This window comes from Nerophis ophidion, linkage group LG20 (genome assembly GCF_033978795.1).
Source record: "Nerophis ophidion isolate RoL-2023_Sa linkage group LG20, RoL_Noph_v1.0, whole genome shotgun sequence".
NCBI classification, from domain to species: domain Eukaryota; kingdom Metazoa; phylum Chordata; class Actinopteri; order Syngnathiformes; family Syngnathidae; genus Nerophis; species Nerophis ophidion.
In genome coordinates this window covers 18,790,045-18,808,756 of record NC_084630.1, presented here as the reverse complement: position 1 = coordinate 18,808,756, position 18,712 = coordinate 18,790,045, and the positions used below count along the sequence as shown (strand labels likewise).

General features: G+C 45.1%; 1 protein-coding gene across 5 annotated transcripts in view; it reads right to left on the bottom strand.

Moving 5' to 3' along the window:
* Nucleotides 1–7,789: 7,789 nt before the first annotated feature.
* Nucleotides 7,790–18,712, bottom strand: part of card14 (caspase recruitment domain family, member 14) — a 123,006-nt gene continuing 112,083 nt past the window's right edge. For 4 of the 5 annotated variants that reach the window (XM_061880639.1, XM_061880641.1, XM_061880640.1 and 1 more), the window contains 2 exons: nt 12,925–13,040; nt 7,790–9,684 (listed from right to left, as the gene is read on the bottom strand). In XM_061880639.1, the coding sequence (XP_061736623.1) occupies nt 9,477–9,684; nt 12,925–13,040 (324 nt within the window). In that variant the 3' untranslated portion in view covers nt 7,790–9,476. The remainder of the gene's footprint in view (nt 9,685–12,924; nt 13,041–18,712) is intronic. The other variant, XR_009803113.1, reaches the window with a different exon arrangement.

Genomic DNA, 18,712 nt, shown 5'->3' with positions numbered 1-18,712 from the left:
TGCACCCTCAAGAACCCTGCGGAGAGTATAGAGCTGGTCCACAGTTCCACGACCAGGACGAAAACCACACTGTTCCTCCTGAATCCGAGGTTCGACTATCCGGCGTAGCCTCCTCTCCAGTACACCTAAATAAACCTTACCGGGAAGGCTGAGGAGTGTGATCCCACGATAGCTGGAACACACCCTCCGGTCCCCCTTCTTAAAGAGAGGAACCACCACCCCGGTCTGCCAATCCAGAGGTACCGCCCCTGATGTCCACGCGATGCTGCAGAATCTTGTCAACCAAGACAGCCCCACAGCATCCAGAGCCTTAAGGAACTCTGGGCGGATCTCGTCCACCCCCGGGGCCTTGCCACCGAGGAGCTTTTTAACTACCTCAGCGACCTCAGCCCCAGAAATAAGAGAGTCCACCACAGATTCCCCAGGCACTGCTTCCTCATAGGAAGACGTGTTGGTGGGATTGAGGAGGTCTTCGAAGTATTCCTTCCACCTATCCACAACATCCGCAGTTGAGGTCAGCAGAACACCATCCGCACCATACACGGTGTTGATAGTGCACTGCTTCCCCTTCCTGAGGCGGCGGACGGTGGTCCAGAATCGCTTCGAAGCCGTCCGGAAGTCGTTTTCCATGGCTTCCCCGAACTTCCGAGTTTTTGCCTCAGCGACTGCTGAAGCCGCACACCGCTTGGCCTGTCGGTACCTGACCACTGCCTCCGGAGTCCTATGAGCCAAAAGGACCCGATAGGACTCCTTCTTCAGCTTGACGGCATCCCTCACCGCTGGTGTCCACCAAAGGGTTTTAGGATTTCCACCTCGACAGGCACCAACTACCTTGCGGACACAGCTCCGATCAGCCGCCTCGACAATAGAGGTGCGGAACATGCTCCACTCGGACTCAATGTCCAGCACCTGTGCGTCGAAGTGAGTCCGACTATATCCAGCCGGAACTTCTCCACTTCGCGCGCTAGCTCAGGCTCTTTCCCCCCCAGTGAGGTGACGTTCCACGTCCCAAGAGCTAGCTTCTGTAGCCGAGGATCGGACCGCCAAGTGCCCTGCCTTTGGCTGCCGCCCAGCTCACATTGCACCCGACCTCTATGGCCCCTGCTATAGGTGGTAAACCCATTGGAGGGGTGACCCACGTTGCCTCTTCGGGCTGTGCCCGGCCGGACCCCATGGGAACAGGCCCGGCCACCAGGCGCTCGCCATCGTGCCCCACCTCCGGGCCTGGCTCCAGAAGGCGGCCCAGGTGACCCGCGTCCGGGCAAGGGAAATCTGGGTCCATGTTTTGTCTTCTTCATAGAGGTCTTCGAGCTGCTCTTTGTCTGATCCCTCACCTAGAACCTGTTTGCCTTGGGAGACCCTACCAGGGGGCATAAAGCCCCCGGACAACATAGCTCCTAGGATCATTGAGACACGCAAACTCCTCTACCACGATAAGGTGGCAGCTCAGAGAGGATAATCAGTATTTCCGTTTTTTTGGCGTTGAGTTGCAAACAATTACCGGACATCCATTGTTTAATTTCATTAAGACATGCCTCCAGCTGACTACAATCCGGCGTGTTGGTCAGCTTTAGGGGCATGTAGAGTTGGGTGTCATCAGCATAACAGTGAAAGCTAACACCGTATTTGCGTATGATGTCACCTAGCGGCAGCATGTATATGCTGAAGAGTGCAGGGCCAAAAACCGAACCCTGGGGAACTCCACACGTTACCTTAATGTAGTCCGAGGTCACATTGTTATGGGAGACACACTGCATCCTGTCAGTAAAATAAGAGTTAAACCAAGACAGGGCTAAGTCTGACATACCAATTCGTGTTTTGATATGCTCTAATAAAGTATTATGATCGACGGTATCGAAAGCAGCGCTAAGATCGAGGAACAGCAACATAGATGACGCATCAGAATCCATCGATCATTAGTCATTATTGCAAGGTCTGTCTCCGTAGAGTGATTTGCTCTGAAACTGGATTGAAAGGTTTCACATAGATTATTAGACGCTAAGTGTTCATTTAGCTGCTATGCAACAATTTTTTCGAGGATTTTTGAAATAAAAGGAAGGTGAGACCAAGGGCGTCGCCAGACCGATTTCACTGGGGCACGTGCCCCAGTGTTGATCTGCAGTGCCCCAGTAAAAATTTCACCAACAAAAAAAACCGCTTCAGAGTTTTAAGTCTACATAACATAGACAACAGCGCACATACTACTTAGTATGGTAATTGATTGCTACTGTATTCACTCCACGTAACAATGAGCACATGGCTAATTAATATGGTAATTAATTCACGTGTGGAGACTTCCGTTGAGAGAGAGAGAGAGAGAGAGAGTGGGGATGCGAATCACTGCTGAGGTAGGTAACGTTAGCCAACAACAATTTGTTAATTATATTATTTTCATTTTGATTTGACTCAAACTGTAACTCTTAGATGGATATCAGAAAGTTATTCGCACGCAGCAGTGAAGAAGCAGCAGGAATGAGAGATGTAAGTGAAGTCCTAGCTAGCTAGGCAACATCATTGTCTTAAGTTGATGCTAAGTTAGCTAACGTTATTCCTTGTATCAAGACAAACATATTCATTTGCTGTACGAGCTGTCGGGGGATTTCCAATGAACATGAAACATCATGTTGGTTATTGTCTGCTGGTTCTGCATCAATGATGATTTGGAGTAAGCATGTGTGAGTTGTGTGCTTCTCAAATGGTTTATCTTCAGGAAGAAAAATAGTTTTCCATATCAAGTCGTGAGCCAAATTTTTAAATCATTCGAGTTTATTTCACACAAAAATAGCACAGTAGACTTGTCTTGTTAATCGGTGTAACTTTGACTAAAATAATCTTGTTTTTTCACCAGAAAAATGGCTACAGCTAAGGCATCTGGTTTTGTTTCCAGAAAATATAGAAACGATTCTGTATTTGTTTTCAGAAAGATGGCTGAAAATATCGGGTTTTGTTGCCCCATTTAGATTTAAAAAAAATATATTTCCATGTCTGTCCTGAGACCTCCTCCAACTTGTTAGTTGGTTTGCCTTTTGCCAAAATACTCACTAATAGTCACTAGAAAAATGGCTAAAAATATCTGGTTTTGTTGCCACAATTTGATTTTTTCTCCCTAAACTTTTTTTTTTCTTGCACACATCTGACTGTGACTCACTGAAAATGACACACAATCCACTTGTATGTCACGACCCAGCAGTTGGGAACCACTGGTCAACTGTATAACAGTTACTGTAATATTTCCATGTCTGTCCAGAGTGATTGACCACTTTGCAAAAATGAAAACGAGACGTTACAGTTTACTTCTCAGAAAATGATTCCCTGAACAGACACACAACAGTTGTTAATTTATTCTACTACTGTGGCTTTATTGTTTTGTGTATCTGAAATAGGATTAACCACATTGCCATAAATGGAAATTAAATAATATAAAAGAACCCAGAGATGTAGGGGGGCTCTATTTTTTGTTTTACTTTTGTAGATGTTAAATTTGCAGATGATTACTACAATATATATTTCAAAAAGATGCATTGCTCTTCCTTTTTGCTTTTACCTGTAGCAGTTTAGAAGTCTGGAGTAAAAAAGTGCACAAGTAGGTCAAATGCATTAGTTAATTTCAGGTGGTTAATCAAAGATCCATACAACATAATCTGATATGATTTCATAGTTTAAAGCTCTATTTATGTATTTTTTAAGTGCTAAAAATGTTTTTGCTTGCGCACTTTGCACGCTCACATTAATTATTTGTGCCCCAGGCGTGCCCCAGTACAGTATTAGGTCTAGTGACGCCCCTGTGCTACAGTGTAATAAACAATAATAATAATTATAATAATTAGATATTAAAAAGAAACAAAAACTACAACAGCCTAATAGCTATAACTAGTATACATGTATCTCTAAAATGGCTTTTTTAAAAAGAAGGGTTTTTAAGCCTTTTTAAAATCATCCACAGTCTGTGGCGCCCTCAGGTGGTCAGGGAGAGCGTTCTCCAGACTGAGAGCGGCGGAGCAGAAAGCCCGGTCTCCCGTAGTTCGTAGCTTTGTCCTTGAAGGTTGGAGGAGGTTAGCGTGTTTGGAGCGGAGGTGTCGTGTGGAGGATTTCGGGGTAAGTACTTCTTTGAGGTAGAGGGGGGCATTTCCATGGAGGCACTGGTGGGTTGATGTTTTTCAACTTGTTTAAAGGCCAACTGAAATGAGATTTTCTTATTTAAACAGGGATAGCAGGTCCATTCTGTGTGTCATACTTGATCATTTCGCGATATTGCCATATTTTTGCTGAAAGGATTTAGTAGAGAACATCGATGATAAAGTTTGCCATAAGTACAGGCAAGGCTGAACATTGTTTACAATCATGGCCACCAGCAGCGAGAGCGATTCGGAGCGAGAAAGCGATGATTTCCCCATTAATTTGAGCGAGGATGAAAGATTTGTGGATGAGGAAAGTGAGAGTGAAGGACTACAGAAAAAAAAAAACTAGACGGCAGAGCGATTCAGATGTTATTAGACAAATTTACTAGGATAATTATGGAAAATTCCTTATCGGCTTATTGTTTTACTAGTGTTTTAGTGAGATTATATGGTCGTACCTGTACAACCTGAAGGTCGGAGGGGTGTGGCCACGAGTGTGGTGACCGCCAGTGTCTCTGAGCGAAGCCACATTCCTCGACGAGGCGAAGGCAGCCGATGCTTCCTCCACGGTGGAAGCATCCGACGGTCGGGGGCGGCCGGTGGGAGGAGGCTAAAGAGTCCGCAGCTGCCTCTTTGACAGGTGCAGGAGGAACGACGCAAGCTCTCCGCTCATGTCTTCGGTAAGAGCCGACTTATTACCACCAAAACCTGCCGGTTGACATTTGGTAGGGAACCATGCTCGCTTGACAGCTCTGTTCCATAGTAAAGCTTCGGGAATGCAAACAAGGAAACGCCGGCTGTGTTTGTGTTGCTGAAGGCGGCCGCAATACACCGCTTCCTACCTACATCTTTCTTCTTTGACGTCTCCATTATCAATTTAACAAATTGCAAAAGATTTAGCAACACAGAAGTCCATAATACTGTGGGATTATGCGATGAAAAGAGATGACTTATAGCTGTAAACGGTGCTAGACCAAAATGTCCTCTACAATGCGTCATCATACCGCAACGTTTTAGCATGGTACTTCCGCGCGAAATTTAAAATTGCAATTTAGTTAACTAAAAAGGTCGTATTGGCATGTGTTGCAATGTTAATATTTCATCATTGAGCGAGGATAAAAGATTTGTGTATGAGGAAAGTGAGAGTGAAGGATTAGGGGAAAAAAAACTAGACGGCAGAGCGATTAAGATGTTATTAGACAAATTTACTAGGATAATTCTGGAAAATTCCTTATCTGCTTATTGTGTTACTAGTGTTTTAGTGAGACTATATGGTCGTACCTGTACAACCTGAAGGTTGAAGGGGTGTGGCCAGGAGTGTGGTGACCGCCAGTGTCTCTGAGGGAAGCCACATTTCTCGACGAGGCGAAGGCAGCCGATGCTTCCTCCACGTTGGAAGCATCCGACGGTCGGGGGCGGCCGATGGGAGGAGGCAAGGGAGTCCGCAGCTGCCTCTTTGACAGGTGCAGTAGGAACGACGCATGCTCTCCGCTCGTGTCTACGGTAAGAGCCGACTTATTACCACCAAAACCTGCCGGTTGACATTTGGTAGGGAACCATGTTCGCTTGACCGCTCCGTTCCATAGTAAAGCTTCGCCGTCATCTTTCGGGAATGTAGACAAGGAACACCGGCTGTGTTTGTGTTGCTGAAGGCGGCCGCAATACACCACTTCCTACCTACATTTTTCTTCTTTGACGTCTCCATTATTAATTGAGCACATTGCAAAAGATTCAGCAACACAGAAGTCCATGATACTGTGGAATTATGCGATGAAAAGAGACGACTTATAGCTGTGAACGGTGCTGGACCAAAATGTCCTCTACAATACGTGACGTCACGCGTCATCATACCGCGACGTTTTAGCAGGATACTTCCGCTGGAAATTTAAAATTGCAATTTAGTTAACTAAAAAGGCCGTATTGGCATGTGTTGCAATGTTAATATTTCATCATTGAGCAAGGATAAAAGACTTGTGGATGAGGAAAGTGAGAGTGAAGGATTAGAAAAAAAAAAAAATAGACGGCAGAGCGATTCAGATGTTATTAGACAAATTTACTAAGATAATTCTGGAAAATTCCTTATCTGCTTTTTGATTTACTAGTGTTTTAGTGATATTATTTGGTCGTACCTGTACAACCTGAAGGTCGGAAGGGTGTGGCCACGAGTGTGGTGACCGCCAGTGTCTCCGAGGGAAGCCACGTTTCTTGAAGAGGCTAAGGCAGCGGATGCTTCCTCCACGTTGGAAGCATCCGACGGTCGGGGGCGGCCAGTGGGAGGAGGCAAGAGAGTCCGCAGCTCTTTGACAGGTGCAGGAGGAACGACGCAAGCTCTCCGCTCATGTATACGGTAAGAGCCGACTTATTACCATCAAAACCTGCCGGTTGACATTTGGTAGGGAACCATGTTTGCTTGACAGCTCTGTTCCATAGTAAAGCTTCGCCGTCATCTTTCGGGAATGTAAACAAGGAAACGCCGGCTGTGTTTGTGTTGCTAAAGGCGGCCGCAAAACACCGCTTCCTACCTACATCTTTTTTCTTTGACGTCTCCATTATTAATTGAACAAATTGCAAAAGATTCAGCAACACAGAAGTCCATGATACTGTGGGATTATGCGATGAAAAGAGATGACTTATAGCTGTGAACGGTGCTAGACCAAAATGTCCTCTACAATGCGTCATCATACCGCGACGTTTTAGCATGGTACTTCCGCGCAAAATTTAAAATTGCAATTTAGTTAACTATAAATGTCGTATTGGCATGTGTTGCAATGTTAATATTTCATCATTGATATATAAACTAAGGGAGAGCCCCGCCACACGGCGGAGGAAACTCATTTCGGCCGCTTGTACCCGTGATCTTACCCGTGTGGCGGGGCTCTCCCTTAGAGATAGGGTGAGAAGCTCTGCCATCCGGGAGGGACTCAAAGTAAAGCCGCTGCTCCTTCACATCGAGAGGAGCCAGATGAGGTGGTTCGGGCATCTGGTCAGGATGCCACCCGAACGCCTCCCTAGGGAGGTGTTTAGGGCACGTCCAACCGGTAGGAGGCCACGGGGAAGACCCAGGACACGTTGGGAAGACTATGTCTCCCGGCTGGCCTGGGAACGCCTCGGGATCCCCCGGGAAGAGCTAGACGAAGTGGCTGGGGAGAGGGAAGTCTGGGTTTCCCTGCTTAGGCTGTTGCCCCCGCGACCCGACCTCGGATAAGCGGAAGATGATGGATGATGGATGGATATATAAACTATCAGACTGCGTGGTGGGTAGTAGTGGGTTTCAGTAGGCCTTTAGGTCGGGGTCCACGTTAATCAATTAATTGGTCATTTGTAGGTTAGTAGGGAGACTTTGTATTCAATCCTGAGTGGAACAGGAATCTACTGGTCACATTTACCATTACACCATGTACCAATTACATTTTTTTTTAGATCAGTAAGCACAACCAGAATTATGAAGCGCACTGTCGGATTTTGAGAAAATGAAAGGATTATAAATGCGCCTTATAGTCAGAAAAATACAGTATATTAATTTTACGTTGTCATTTTAGGACATTATTTTCTTTCGGCTTTCATATTGAAATGGCACAAAAAATACTCCCCATGGCCTCAGTGCTTGAGGCCCCACAATTAGATTCAATCCCCATATTTTTAAAATATAAATACATTGTCCGACAGCATCATTCAAAACAAACTCTTTTTAATTGGATCTCGTCAGATTGTGCAGATGTCAGCAAAATACCGTGAGCACATCACATTGTGTTTTCTATTTCACAATGTTCTTTTTTGAAGTATCATAGATACATACTCGTGTTTACAACTATTGGGAATAGTAGGCATAAACATACGAACCCTGTTTCCGTATGAGTTGGGAAATTGTGTTATATGTAAATATAAACGTAATACAATCATTTTCAACCCATATTCAGTTGAATATGCTACAAAGACAACATATTTGATGTTCAAACTTATTAACATTTTTTTTTTTGCAAATAATCATTAACTTTAGAATTTGATGCCAGCAACACGTGACAAAGAAGTTAGGAAAGGTGGCAATATATACTGATAAAGTTGAGGAATGCTCATCAAACGCTTATTTGGAACATCCCACAGGTGTGCAGGCTAATTGGGAACAGGTGGGTGCCATGATTGGGTATAAAAGCAGCTTCCATGAAAATGCTCAGTCTTTCACAAGAAAGGATGGGGCGAGGTACACACCTTTGTCCACAACTGCGTGAGCAAATAGTCAAACAGTTTAAGAACAACGTTTCTCAAAGTGCAAATTGCAAAAAAAATTAGGGCTTTCAACATCTACGGTCTATGATATCATCAAAAGGTCTATAATATCATCAAAAGAATCTGGAGAAATGACTCCAGACGGCACTGTATCAAAAACCGACATCAATCTCTCAAGGATATCACCACATGGGCTCAGGAACACTTCAGAAAACCACTGTCACTAAATACAGTTCGTCACTACATCTGTAAGTGCAAGTTAAAGCTCTACTATGAAAAGCGAAAGCCATTTATCAACAAAATCCAGAAACGCTGCCTGCTTCTCTGGGCCCCAGATCATCTAAGGTGGACTGATGCAAAGTGGAAAAGTGTTTTGTGGTCTGACAAGTCCACATTTCAAGTTGTTTTAAGTAATATTCGACATCGTGTCATCCGGACCAAAGGGGAAGCGAACCATCCAGATTGTTATCGACGCAAAGTTCAAAAGCCAGCATCTGTGATGGTATGGGGATGCATTAGTGCCCAAGACATGGGTAACTTACACATCTGTCAAGGCACCATTAATGCTGAAAGGTACATAGAGGTTTTGGAACAACATATGCTGCCATCTAAGCGCTGTCTTTTTCATGGACGCCCCTGCTTATTTCAGCAAGACAATGCCAAGCCTACATTCAGCACGTGTTACAACGGTGTAACTTCGTAAATAAAGAGTGCCGGTTCTTTCCTGGCCCGCCTGTCTCCCTGTCTGGCGCATTATGAAGCGTAAAATACGACAGCGGAGACCCCGGACTGTTGAACGACTGAAGTTCTACATAAAACAAGAATGGCAACGAATTGCACTTTCAAAGTTTCAACAATTAGTTTCTTCAGTTCCCAAACGTTTATTGAGTGTTGTAAGGTGATGTAACACAGTGGTGAACATGCCCTTTCCCAACTACTTTGGCACGTGTTGCAGCCATGAAATTAAAAAAAATATATATATGAGTTAGAACATCAAATATCTTGTCTTTGTAGTGCATTCAATCGAATATGGGTTGAAAAGGATTTGCAAATCATTGTATTCCGTTTATATTTACATCTAACATAATTTCCCAGCTCATATTGAAACGGGGTGTGTGATTGAATAAATCCTTGTTACCACAGGTCAGGCTCCACCCAAACAATCTTCCTCTGCTCCACCGAGATGACACTGCGTAACTTGGTCAGCAGTGAATTCTGGCCACACCACAAGTCAGGGGCCACTTTGTGATACAAACACGGAAGTTTGTCCAACAGCGGCTCTTCGCTCTTTGAACACACCAGCAGCTGCTCCTCCGACAGGCTGTGCCGGTGAAGCTTTAACCTGGGGTAAAAAAAGTTTGGATATTAAATCAAATCATCTTATTTAACAGCTTCAATTGATCCCTACTTTGGTGAATTTAGTTAAAATAAAAGAGTAATTCATTGGAAAAGTAATGGAAACATTTTTGTTGTTTAAAAATTAATCTTATGACTTTTGTGCTTTTTACAAATAAAAATAAAATGTGTGCTTTTTTAGTGTTTTAACATATCATCCTAAAGTAGTTTAATAATCTTAAACACAGCTACAATACCCTATTTTCCAAACCATAGGCCACGCTATATTATAAGGCGCATGGTCTATTTTCAATCTTTTTTTATATATATAAGGCAACCAATAGTATTTTTTTTTCTACATGTAAACCACTTCCTTGTTTTCTACATAACGTGATGGTAGTTCTTTGGTCAAAATATTGCATAGATGATGTTTCTAGATTTAAGTTCAAGTTAAAGTACCAATGATCGTCACAAACACACTAGATTTGGTGAAATCTGCCCTCTGCATTTGACCCATCCCCTTGATCACCCCCTGGGAGGTGAGGGGAACAGTGAGCAGCAGCGGTGGCCGCGCCCGGGTATCATTTTTGGTGATTTAACCCCCAATTCCAACTCTTGATGCTGAGTGTTAAGCAGGGAGGTAATGGGTCCCATTTTCCTAGTCTTTGGTATGACTCGGTTGGCAGAGCGGCCGTGCCAGCAACTTGAGGGTAGCAGGTTCGATCCCAGCTTGCACCATCGTAGTCACTGCCGTTGTGTCCTTGGGCAAGACACTCTACCCACCTGCTCCCAGTGCCACTCACACTGGTTTTAAATGTAACTTAGATATTGGGTTTCATTCTGTAAAGCACTTTGAGTCACTTGAGAAAAGCGCTATATAAATATAATTCACTTCACTTCACTTCGGCCGGGGTTTGAACTCACAACCTACCGATCCAACCACTAGTCCACTGAGTAGATCGTCTTCAAACCGCTTTCTGACAGTCGCTTTGTGGGCAGTCTTATTTACGTGGCTCACCTTCGACAACATCTTCTACCCGCCATCTTTGTTGTAGCGGTGTAGCGTGCAAGGACGAGAGTGGAAGAAGTGTCAAAAGATGGCGCAAACTGTTTTAACGACATTCAGACTTTACTTCAATCAATAACGGAGCAGCGGCTCCTCATCCGTGGCTCACTAGTGCAACAACACCGCCGGAAATGTGGTCCATGCAAAAAACTATTGACCGGAACTCTCTAATAAGTAAAGCTCCATCCATCCATCATCTTCCGCTTATCCGAGGTCGGGTCGCGGGGGCAACAGCCTAAGCAGGGAAACCCAGACTTCCCTTTCCCCAGCCACTTCGTCTAGCTCTTCCCGGGGGATCCCAAGGCGTTCCCAGGCCAGCCGGGAGACATAGTCTTCCCAACGTGTCCTGGGTCTTCCCCGTGGCCTCCTACCAGTTGGACGTGCCCTAAACACATCCCTAGGGAGGCGTTCGGGTGGCATCCTGACCAGATGCCCGAACCACCTCATCTGGCTCCTCTCGATGTGAAGGAGCAGCGGCTTTACTTTGAGTTCCTCCCGGATGGCAGAGCTTCTCACCCTATCTCTAAGGGAGAGCCCCGCCACACGGCGGAGGAAACTCATTTCGGCCGCTTGTACCCGTGAGTAAAGCTCCTCGGGTGAATAATCTAAAGTCACTACACCGGTATTTTTTTAGCGCTTTTTTACACTACTCTGTATTAGAAATGGCAACAGCGGAGGTTGAATGTCCCATAACAAGAAGATTGTGTCCCGTCGGGGTCGCATTTTTATGCGGGGTCGTTCTCCCAGGAATGCAGAACGGACAACTCTGGACGAAAGCGTGAAGATAGGAATCATTTATTGTCCATAAATCATGCAAAACACAAGACAAGCAAAGACAGCACGCGGAAGCTGAAGCAAAAACCTGGCGCAGGAAACATAGAAGCTCGCCCTTAACGTGGACTTGAGACAAGTAATACTTGTCCATTGCATACGGTCTCCCCTAGAAGGGGGTGGGGGGATGGGGTACCAACATTTGCGGTCCTCTCCAAGATTTCTCATAGTCATTGTCATCGACGTCCCACTGGGTTGTGAGTTTTTCCTTGCCCTTATGTGGGCGCTGAACCGTGCAGCCCTTTGAGACACTTGTGATTTAGGACTATATAAATAAATATTAATTGATTGATTGAAGTGAAGTGAATTATATTTATATAGCGCTTTTCTCAAGTGACTCTAAGCGCTTTACATATTGACACCCAATATCTAAGTTACATTTAAACCAGTGTGGGTGGCACTGGGAGCAGGTGGGTAAGGTGTCTTGCCCAAGGACACAACGGCAGTAATTAGGATGGCACAAGCGGGAATCAAACCTGCAACTCTCAAGTTGCTGGCACGGCCACTCTACCAACCGAGCTATGCCACCCGATTGACATTCAATACTCACGAAACTTTGGCACGAAATAAACAACTTCCGTAGCAGGTTGCATGAAGCAAATAATGACGCCAGACCGAGTCTGGCGAGCAATGTGAATAATTAGCTCTCTGATTAGTGCTCGGTAGCAAGGTATACGTGCTGAACACTAATCAGAGGGCAGGTGAAAATGATAAGTAACCATGGTAACTGACAAGGAACTAAGGGAGTCCAAAACTAACAGAACATGACAAAAACATAATCCGGACCACGGATCCTGACAGAGAAAAATAAACGACTACGGCGTCCGCACAGACTACAAAGGCAGACGTGCAACATTTTTCAGGACTTATGCAGATCCCAAATACACATCATCAGGTACCAGACGTAAGAAAGGTTGATTGGTTTTGCATGGATAATGACAGGTACCTTACACACACACCATACGTTGAAGCACAGTACAATCCATCAAGCGGTGTGGCTTCACAGCTTACCAAAGTCGTACTAAAACATCATAAAGGATTTTTGAGCACCATGCGTAATGTTCTATATTTTCAATGCGACATATAAAAAAAGTTGGTGTTGTTTACTTGAGTCATATTGCAGGGTACACAAATATCTTGTGCGTGACTGCCATCATATAGCAGTCTACACGTATCTCCTATGTTTGACTGCCATCTACTGGTCACACTTATCATTTCACCATGCACCAAATAAAATAGGCGCTCGTTCCCACTGGTTAGACTGTAACTGTATGGAGAAGTTTGAATTTGCCTGAATTGTCACATCCTGGTACATCAGTGTCAAATTTTAGTTTAAGACGAAGCATTTACCTGAGTTTGCGTGCGCTGCATGTAGACTGACAAAAGAAGATTATGATGGGGAATATCTCAGCCCTGTGCAGACGACGCACACAGTCCAGACCAAGTGGGAGTACACAGTGAATACCCTGTAGGATGAGGAGGAAAAAAATATACAGTCATCTCAAAATAACGTGTGACATCACGTGAGAGTTTAGAGTAACGAGTATCAAATACATGTACCTCTATTTTTGCAAATATTAGCTCATTTGGAATTTGATGCCTGCGACATGTTTCAAAAAGCTGGCACAAGTGGCAAAAAAACAGAGAAAGTTGAGTAATGCTCATCAAACACTTATGTGGAACATCCCACAGGTGAACGGGCTAATTGGGAACAGGTGGGTGTCATGATTGGGTATAAAAGCAGCTTTCCAGGAAATGCTCAGTCATTCACAAACAAGGACGGGACGAGGGTCACCACTTTGTCAAAAAATGCTTGAGCAAATTGTCCAACAGTTTTAGAACAACATTTCTCAACCAGCCATTGCAAGGAATATAGGGATGTTGCCATCTACGGTCCGTAATATCGTCAAAAGGTTCAGAGAATCTGGAGAAATCACTGCATGTAATCGATGATATTAAAGACCTTAGGTCCCTCAGGCGGTACTGCATCAAATAGCGACATCAGTGTGTAAAGGATAGCACCACATGGGCTCAGGAACACTTCAGTAAACCACTGTCAGTAACTACAGTTTGTCGCTACATCTGTAAATGCAAGTTAAAACTCTAGAATGCAAAGCCATATATCAACAACAGAAGAAGAAAAGAGTGCAGGTACTAGATTATAAATAGGTAAGTACTAAATCAGAAGACCTTTCAAAAAGGACAAACAACTACAGCCCAGATCTTGGCACTTAGGAGATTGATTGAGGAGGCGAAAAAGGACAACCTGATTGCAGTCCTATGCTTCATAGACTTCAAAAAGGCATTTGACACTTGGGGACAAGTCTTGAAGGCATGCAGTATTCCTCCGAACCTACTCCGAGCAATATCAATCATCAATCAATCAATGTTTACTTATATAGCCCTAAATCACTAGTGTCTCAAAGGCCTGCACAAACCACTACGACATCCTCGGTAGGCCCACATAAGGGCAAGGAAAACTCACACCCAGTGGGACGTCGGTGACAATGATGACTATGAGAACCTTGGAGAGGACGAAAGCAATGGATGTCGAGCGGGTCTAACATGATACTGTGAAAGTTCAATCCATAATGGATCCAACACAGTCGCGAGAGTCCGGTCCAAAGCGGATCCAACACAGCAGCGAGAGTCCCGTTCACAGTGGAGCCAGCAGGAAAACATCCCAAGCGGAGGCGGATCAGCAGCGCAGAGATGTCCCCAGCCGATACACAGGCGAGCAGTACATGGCCACCGGATCGGACCGGACCCCCTCCACAAGGGAGAGTGGGACATAGGAGAAAAAGAAAAGAAACGGCAGATCCACTGGTCTAAAAAGGGAGTTTATTTAAAGGGTAGAGTATACAAATGAGTTTTAAGGTGAGACTTAAATGCTTCTACTGAGGTGGCATCTCGAACTGTTACCGGGAGGGCATTCCAGAGTACTGGAGCCCGAATTGAAAACGCGCTATAGCCCGCAGACTTTTTTTGGGCTTTGGGAATCACTAATAAGCCGGAGTCCTTTGAACGCAGATTTCGTGCCGGGACATATGGTACAATGCAATCGGCAAGATAGGATGGAGCTAGACCGTGTAGTATTTTATACGTAAGTAGTAAAACCTTAAAGTCACATCTTAAGTGCACAGGAAGCCAGTGAAGGTGAGCCAGTACAGGCGTAATGTGATCAAACTTTCTTGTTCTTGTCAAAAGTCTAGCAGCCGCATTTTGTACCAACTGTAATCTTTTAATGCTAGACATGGTGAGACCCGAAAATAATACGTTACAGTAATCGAGACGAGACGTAACAAACGCATGGATAATGATCTCAGCGTCTTTAGTGGACAGAATGGAGCGAATTTTAGCGATATTACAGAGTCCATGTACGCAGAAACAAGAGCCAGGGTGGTGACAGCGAGGCGTTTGACATCCTGGCTGGAGTTCTACAAGGGGATATACTAGCCCCCGTCTTCTTTATCATGGTGCTTGATCATGCGCTCAGGAAGGCAATCAATGGGCGAAAGCAGGAACTTGGCTTCACGCTGACGCCAAGGAAGTCGACTCGACAACCGGCAGTGGTCCTGACAGACCTTGACTGTGCGAATCACATCAGTCTGCGCTCCAACAACGTGGAACAAGCACAAGAACTACTACACAGGGTAGAGCTAGGGTGCGCCAAGGTTGGCCTTAGGCTAAAGGCCAAGAAAACTGATGTCATGACCTGCAACGTTCCACCAGAACATCAACCTCTGATAGCAGCAGGAGCTACTGTGCTGAAAGAAATTGGGGACTTTAAATACCGGGGCGCCTGGGTCAACTCAACTGACCAGTTTATGGAACTCCTCAACTGACCAGTTTATGGAACTCCAACCTCCCCCGCCAAATCAAACTCAGCTTCTTCTACGCGAGAGTTGTGTCCGTTCTCCACTATGGCAGCGAATGCTGGATCCTGAAGCCAACCCTGGAGAAGTCTCTGGATGGTTGCTACACCAGGATGTTGCGTGCAGTGCTTAACATCAACAAGAGTGTGCACGTAACCAACAGAATCCTCTACAAGGGAATACCAAGCGAGAAGATTTCTGTAAGGAGAATCAGACTAGCAGGACACTGCCAAACACATCAGGAGCTGCCAGCCAGATAATTGGTGCTGTCGGACCCAACACCTGGGCATTGGTCAAGAGGACGTCCCATACTAACATACGTGGACATACTCAAGAAGGATGCCGCAGCTCAGAGTACTAAGGAATTGGCAAAATGTATGGAGAATCGGGACGACTGGAAGCAACGGTCATCTGTCAAGAGGACGTCCCACACTAACATACGTGGACATACTCAAAAAGGATGCCGGAGCTCAGAGCACCAAGGAACTGGCCAAATGTATGGAGAATCGGGACGACTGGAAGCAACGATGGAAGGCTCGTCTGAGGACGACCCAGAGAGACTAGACTGCCCTGCCCAAAGTCCGTATTGATGTCGGTTTTTGATACAGTGCCGTCTGAGGGATCGAAGGTCACGGTCATTCAATGTTGGTTTCCGGCCATGCCGCTTATGTGGAGTGATTTCTCCAGACTCTCTAGACCAGGGGTGTCAAACTCAAATACAGATTGGGCCAAAATGTTAAACTTGTCAAGATGGGGGGGTCGCAGCTTGCTGCGGGGTCGTTCTCCCAGGAAGGCAGACAGACTACTCAAAACATGGCGTTCAGGTAAAAACATGATTAAATTATAACTAAAAAAAGGTACAAACAAAAAGCACTCGCTGCGGAGGCACAACTTGGGAAAAGAGACAAAACTAACATTTTAACAAACTATGAACACAATGCAAATAACACTTACTATGGCTGGACAAGAGTAGCAAGGACTTTGGCATGAAAAAACTGGCATGGACAAAAGCATGAAAAGAAACACAATGACGCCAGGACGACCAACATAAAATGACAGGCTTAAATAGAGATGTGGTGATTGAAAGCAGGTGTGAGACATGACAGGTGAACTGATTGGTCGTCATGGTGACAAAACAGAGTGAGAGAAAAAAAAGGAACTTAAAGAGTCCAAAGGTCGAACAGCACCTGGTATTCCTAAGCAGTCTCCCACCCAAGTACTAACCAGGCCAGACACTGCTTAGCTTCAAGAACCAACGAGATCGGGGATGCTCAGGGCAGCACGGTCACACAAAATCATGACCAGACATGACAAAACTGAACAAAGCCGCGGGCCAAGGTTAAACAAATTACCCTTTTCATAGGAGCCCAAACAAGTATTGCATTGAATATTAAACAATCAAGGATTATATTACTTGATAGTGACATGCAAAATTGAGTGTCAAATAATAATAATAATAATAATAATAATAATAATAATAATGAAAACGTATCAATGGCATATCAATTAAAATGTAAATAAAAAAATTGTATTTGCAGCCTTCTGAGGTAAAAATCAAAATATATATTTTTTTCCACAGGTTAATAATACATATGAAAATACAATTACAATATTGAATGAATCAAACGTTCGAGCCTTGAAGTAGCAAGAGAAAGTGCATTAATTAATTATTTTGCTACACTGGTTTGCTTTAACACTGAATAAGGAACAATCAACGCTTATATAACTTAATAGTGCTAAATCAACTTTCGGAAAACAAACGTAAAAACATCAATGTTATATTTTAAAAAATGTAAATAAAAAATGTAATGCCTCTTTTCTATTTCCAGCTTTCTGAGGTAAATATCAATATTAACTTTTTCCACAGGCTAATTAATTTGGAAATTAAATAACAATGTAACAATGAGGTGGGCGGGGTTGGGGGGTGGAGTTTGGTGTTAGCAGGGGGGGTGTATATTGCAGTTAGTGCTGCAAGGGTTTCTGGATATTTGTTCTGTTGTGTTACGGTGCGGATGTTCTCCCAAAATGTTTTTGTCATACTTGTTTGGTGTGGGTTCACAGTGTGGCGCATATTTGTAACAGTGTTAAAGTTGTTTATACGGCCACCCTCAGTGTGACCTGTATGACTGTTGGTCAGGTATGCTTGCATTCACTTATGTGTGTGTACAAGCCGCATATATTATGTGACTTACAAACTTAGCGATTTGTATGGAGAGAAAGCGGACGCTCGACTTACTGCCGGCAGTAAGTCGAACACATTTCCAGTGAGGGTTGGACTCCGCCAAGGCTGTCCTTTGTCCCCGAAGTTATGAACAGAATTTCTAGGTGCAGTCAAGGCGTTGAGGGGTTCCGCTTTGGTGACCGCAGGATTAGGTCTCTGCTTTTTGCAGATGATGCGGTCCTGATGGCTTCATCCGACCGGGATCTTCAGCTCTCACTGGATCGGTTCGCAGCCGAGTGTGAAGCGACCGAAATGAGAATCAGGACCTCCAAGTCCGACTCCATGGTTCTCGCCCGGAAAAGGGTGGAATGCCATTTCCGGGTTGGGGAAGAGACCCTGCCCCAAGTGGAGGAGTTCAAGTACCTAGGAGTCTTGTTCGTGAGATCGACAGGCGGATCGGTGCGGCGTCTTCAGTAATGCGGACGTTGTACGGATCCGTTGTGGTGAAGAAGGAGCTGAGCCGGAAGGCGAAGCTCTCAATTTACCGGTCGATCTAGTTTCCCATCCTCACCTATGGTCATGAGCTTTGGGTCATGACCGAAAGGATAAGATCACAGGTACAAGCGGCCGAAATGAGTTTCCTCCGCAGTGTGGCGGGGCTCTCCGCTAGAGATAGGGTGAGAAGCTCTGCCATGCGGGAGGAACTCAAAGTAAAGCCGCTGCTCCTCCACATCGAGAGGAGCCAGATGAGGTGGTTCGGGCATCTGGTCAGGATGCCACCCGAATGCCTCCCTAGGGATGTGTTTAGGGCACGTCCAGCTGGTAGGAGGCCACGGGGAAGACCCAGGACACGTTGGGAAGACTATGTCTCCCGGCTGGCCTGGGAACGCCTCGGGATCCCCCAGGAAGAGTTGGACGAAGTGACTGGGGAGAGGGAAGTCTGGGTTTCCCTGCTTAGGCTGTTGCCCCCGCGACCCGACCTCGGATAAGCGGAAGAGGATGGACGGATGGATGGAAAGCGGACGTGACGACAGGTTGTAGAGAAGGTTGAAGGCAGTGCCTAAATGAAACAACCCCAAAATGTATTTCTGGGTGGAAATTG